This window comes from Nelumbo lutea, chromosome 4 (genome assembly GCF_056320005.1).
Source record: "Nelumbo lutea isolate HS-2025 chromosome 4, American lotus-T2T, whole genome shotgun sequence".
Taxonomy (NCBI): Eukaryota; Viridiplantae; Streptophyta; class Magnoliopsida; order Proteales; family Nelumbonaceae; genus Nelumbo; species Nelumbo lutea.
In genome coordinates, this window is record NC_142687.1 from 64,713,118 (window position 1) to 64,717,910 (window position 4,793).

General features: G+C 37.1%; 1 protein-coding gene across 1 annotated transcript; it reads left to right on the forward strand.

Annotated features, from left to right (window-relative positions):
• Nucleotides 1–874: 874 nt before the first annotated feature.
• On the forward strand, nt 875–4,793 carry LOC148860885 (putative expansin-A17). Its single transcript, XM_088986073.1, has 3 exons — nt 875–1,023; nt 2,669–2,990; nt 4,188–4,793. Exons 1-3 carry the CDS (start codon nt 897–899, stop codon nt 4,495–4,497), a joined length of 759 nt encoding a protein of 252 aa, XP_088842199.1. The 5' UTR covers nt 875–896; the 3' UTR covers nt 4,498–4,793.

The window sequence follows — 4,793 nt, forward strand, 5'->3', positions numbered from 1 at the left end:
CCTTCCTTTCCCTACCTTTTCCTTCAAACCAAACATTGCTTTAATGAAATTGTTTTTATATAAAAAAAAATAGCAATGTTTCAAAAATCCATTTATAACTAGAATCGTTTGGCCTTCGGTTTCTGGGTCAGAGATTCAACCATTCAATTCGAATGGATGGTGTATTGTAATTTAAGGAAATAAAAATAGTAAAAAATCATTGTCTGGGTCAAAAGGGTTGAAGGTTCAAATGCCTGGATTAGTAAGTTGCTGGTCAAGTTAATGGTTTTTGGCCAAAAAATGATTTAGGGGTGAAACAAAACTGAGAGACAGGATCTGCTCATCAAACAGGGCACTTCACACTGACGTCACAGACACATCCCACCATGCATTAGGTATATTTTCCGCACTTATATACTATTATTCACGAGAGATATTTTCAATGTATGATAAAATGTGCATGTGAGATCGGTGTGAGGCGCCCGTGTGAGGGGCAGATCCCAATTCCAAAACCTGGATGTTTTTGATCCGTACAATATCTATTCAAAAATCATGAAAAATAGTGTAAAGTAACAAGAGTATATTTAACCCAAGCAGAACTGAGGCAGTGGTTGGGTCTGAGCCTAAGCTCAAGTGTGTTCATGAGACCAAGTAGTCAAGCTGGACGAAAGCTTTGGGCGGGTTCACACTTAACACTTACACCCTTCGCGTGGCGTGTATACCGTCTATAATAAATAAAACAAAACAAGTGCAGTCAGCAAGTAATTTTCTTGTTGCTTCATGGATTCAATTATTGAATTAATAATAAAAATATAAAAGACAGTAAACAGTTTGCAGAGTGGGATATAAATAGAAAATCATTCACTAGGATTTAGCACACAAAGGAAGGAGAGGTTTGTACTAGTGGCAGGAATAGGATGGACAGATTTGGTAGCGTTCTGCTGTTGTCTTTGGTTGTGTTCCCTAAATTTGAAGGAGCTTTAGCTGCTTGGCTGAGTGCCTATGCAACCTTCTATGGAGGGAGTGATGCTTCAGGGACAATGGGTGAGTAGTTTATATGCCCTCTCCTTTCACTATAAATCATAAATCTACAGCAAGAGAATGGACACCATAAGGAGCCATGCCTCTTGTTTTGTTGATATTTTTTGAATATTAAATGAGGTGGCTTGAACATCCACCGTGAAAAAGAAGTATGTACTTCCAAGATGGAATGAAATAGAGCTCCTAAAAAGGCTCAGTTTAGAAGGAGTATAAATACAGATATGTAGAATATAAAACCTTCTATTTTGCGTTATTTTATATGTATTTATATTATATATATTTGTATTTATACTCTTTTCAAACTGAGCCTAAATTATTACTAGTTATATATCTGGGATGGGTTCAGCTGGATTCCCCTTGATTTACAGAATCTAGAGGTAGCTAGCTAGGCTTCTAGTAATGGGCTGGGTCAATTCCACCCTTCTACATACTACTTGCATATATGGAGTCTGGATACTTTCTACTTCTGCCTTTCTTCCATATAACATGACAGATATTCTATGATGGTTCATCTGTCCTTTGTATGTGCAGGGATAAGGTTGCGTCCATCTGTCCCGAGATTTTGCATTGGCAAGAGTCTTGAGCATTAGGTGGCCCTATACTTTGGTTCATATTTCAAATTAGCCGTAGGAATCCATTAGAATATAACCAATAAGAATAGTTAAAATATATATTCTACAACCATATCAGTTCTATACCCAATTATATTCATATTAGCTTTTAATTTTTAATATATAATATAAAGAGAAAATTCTTAATTAGTACCCTGTATTTTGTACCTAGTGCCACTTTAGTCCCCGAACTTTAAAATGCGATAATTCAGTACTCAAACTTTCAAAACAAGACAATTTAATATTACATTTGAAAAGGACACAAATATCCTTCAAGTGTCATTTAATTTTCTTTATCAACCATCTGAACGTTGACAAAAAAAATAACAGTCCCAAATCCTTGCTTCTTCCATTTAAGAAAGTTGGGGTTATGTTAGAGTGGGCATTCTAGTGATCCCAACTTTTTTGAATAGAGAAGAGACAAGGATTTAAGACTTAATTTTTGGGAGAATGATTGATCAGTCCAGATCAGAATATTTTAGCCCCACCGTACAAGGGGGATGAATCCTGACCGTGAATTGATGCCAAATTCATGGGCGGGATGAGGGTTTGTCATTGGGTTGCAATGTATTTAACCCTTAATTTTTTGTCAATATTTGGATAGTTGATAAAGAAAATTAGATGACACTCAAAGGACATTTGTATTTTTTTAACAGATACTAGATTGTCACGTTTTGAAAGTTTAAATACTGAATTATCACATTTTAAAGTTTGAAGACCAAAGTAACACTAGACCCAAAGTACAAGGTACTAATTGGGAATTAGAGAGGTTGTATTTGAAAGGGCCTTCTCTCTTCTGGGTTATTACTTCAGCCATGAATCTAAATACTTGTTTGAAGTGTTGATAACTTGATATATTCTGGACTTATGTTCTGGTTGCAGTTTCTAGTAGTTTTGCAACTGCTTTTTTCTGATTAATCATCTAATAAATTGGTGTAGAACCATGCATCAAACTTAAGAGAAGCCTATTGGGTCCTAATGGTTTTCTCCTGTGTAAGTATGTTTTAATTTGGGCATATGATGTTTGGTGGTGGTAGGAGGTGCATGTGGGTACGGAAACCTGTACACGGATGGTTACGGAATCAACACAGCGGCATTGAGCACAGTACTGTTCAACGGGGGCAAGGCGTGCGGAGGTTGCTATGAGATTGTGTGTGACGCCACCAAGGTGCCCCAGTGGTGCTTGAAGGGTACCTCTATCACTATTACTGCCACAAATTTCTGTCCTCCAAACTACGCTCTCCCAAATGACAACGGTGGATGGTGCAACCCTCCACGCCAGCACTTTGATATGTCACAACCCGCTTTTGAGAAGATTGCAATCTATAGGGCAGGGATTGTGCCTGTGCTCTATAGGAGGTAATAAGTAACTTATATATAATTAATAGAAAAGTGCTTTTTTTTTTTTAATTTTCCATGACCTTTTAATTAATTTAGGGTCTGTTTGGCATGTCTTTCTATTCGATCTTTCAGCTATTTATAAGTCGAGACTGAATTTCAGTCTATTCTCATTTGATTCGTGGAAGATCTAGCCGTCAGGAAGCTCCAAATGAAACTTTTCATGCCTTTTGCATTTTATTTTTGTGCAAAAATACACAGGAAGACATGATACTGCCAAACTAGCTTTGGGTTGTTCAGATCTTCATGCAAAAGCTCAATGTATCTTTTGACTATCGGAGCTACTAGAAGATCTTCCCAAAAATACACGTCAAATGGTCCCTTAATTCGTTGCTTTTTACCAAAGTTTTCAATTTTTACCCACCCTAATTTCTTGTTTTGATTGATGAAATAACTAGTAAGATTCTGTTTGGTTTGTGGGAAGAGGAGTCCAGGATTAGAAACTTAATGGTTTATTATGATTCTAACTATTTGGTTGGGTGGAATCAGAATTCTTGGTGAAATGTCATTCCTCTATTTAACTCTATTTAAGGGAATGGTCATCCCATCCTCTCCCCTAAGAATGAAAATCCATTCTAGTAAATTCTAATTTTGATTTCAATTTCGATCTGAACCAAACAAGTGAGGGGAATAAGTCATTCAAATTTTGATTCTAACATAGGATAGGATTATGAAGGTTTTTAAAACCGAATCGAACAATGAACCAATTAGGGGTCTGGTTCCCGAGTCGAACAGTCTGATCGTTCGAACCAAATAGATGGCCTGTTCTAACAAAAAAATAAAAAACGGCTAAACCATTGAACGGTTCAACCACCCAGGTCAGCGGTTTTTCTAACCAAATCAATAGTTTTTGGGGAAATAACGGTTCTGGGGTAAAATGAAATCGATTACCTGACTGGTTCCCAATTTTCCGGTCTAACTGTCCAATCCGATCCAGTTTTGAAATCCATAGTTGTGCCCCATTTAAAAAAGGAAAAAAGTATTAGTCTTAATTATTTTTTTTTTCTTTTATATGGTTTCGATTGGTAGCAAAAGTTAAATTAAAAACGAAAGCATGAATCCCCTAAATTTATTTTGTTTGATATTGTGATTATTGGACGGATTATTTAATTATATAAGAACCCAACGTTTTATTATTTAATTTCATTACTGCATCAGGGTTGGATGTCAAAGAAGTGGAGGCATCAGATTTACAATCAACGGAAGGGATTACTTTGAGCTGGTTCTCATATCGAACGTAGGGGGTGCTGGAGAGATCTCAAACGTTTGGATCCAAGGCTCCAAAACTAAAAACTGGGAGGCCATGTCAAGAAACTGGGGATCAAATTGGCAGAGCTTATCTTATCTGAATGGCCAGAGCCTGTCTTTCAAAATCCAGACCAGCGATGGCCAGACCCGGACGGCCTTGAACGTGATTCCTTCAACCTGGAAGTTTGGCCAGTCCTTCTCCAGCAACGTTCAATTCTAGTACTGTTTGTATGGTATGGTATTAGAGTTCACAGCCCACGGCCCACGGCCCACAGCCCACAGCCCACAGCCACAGGGGCAACCTGCTGACCTTACGGGCATGGTTGGGTTAGTTTTTATATATGTTAAGTGTTTGTGTCATATAATAATAGAATAAAAGTATCTGGGTTGTGGCTGGGTATGTAACAAGATAAAAGCCCACCTAGTACAAAGCATTTAGCATTTAAGGCTTATTAGTATGTGTTTGGTTCTATTTATGTTTTTTCATTTAACGTTTATACTTTATTTGTTTATAAA

Coding starts and splice junctions, on each gene's coding strand:
- LOC148860885 (XM_088986073.1), top strand. CDS start 897: ATGGACAGATTTGGTAGCGTTCTGCTGTTGTCTTTGGTTGTGTTCCCT. Junction 1,024..2,668: donor TGATGCTTCAGGGACAATGG/GTGAGTAGTTTA, acceptor TGGTGGTGGTAG/GAGGTGCATGTGGGTACGGA. Junction 2,991..4,187: donor GTGCCTGTGCTCTATAGGAG/GTAATAAGTAAC, acceptor TTACTGCATCAG/GGTTGGATGTCAAAGAAGTG.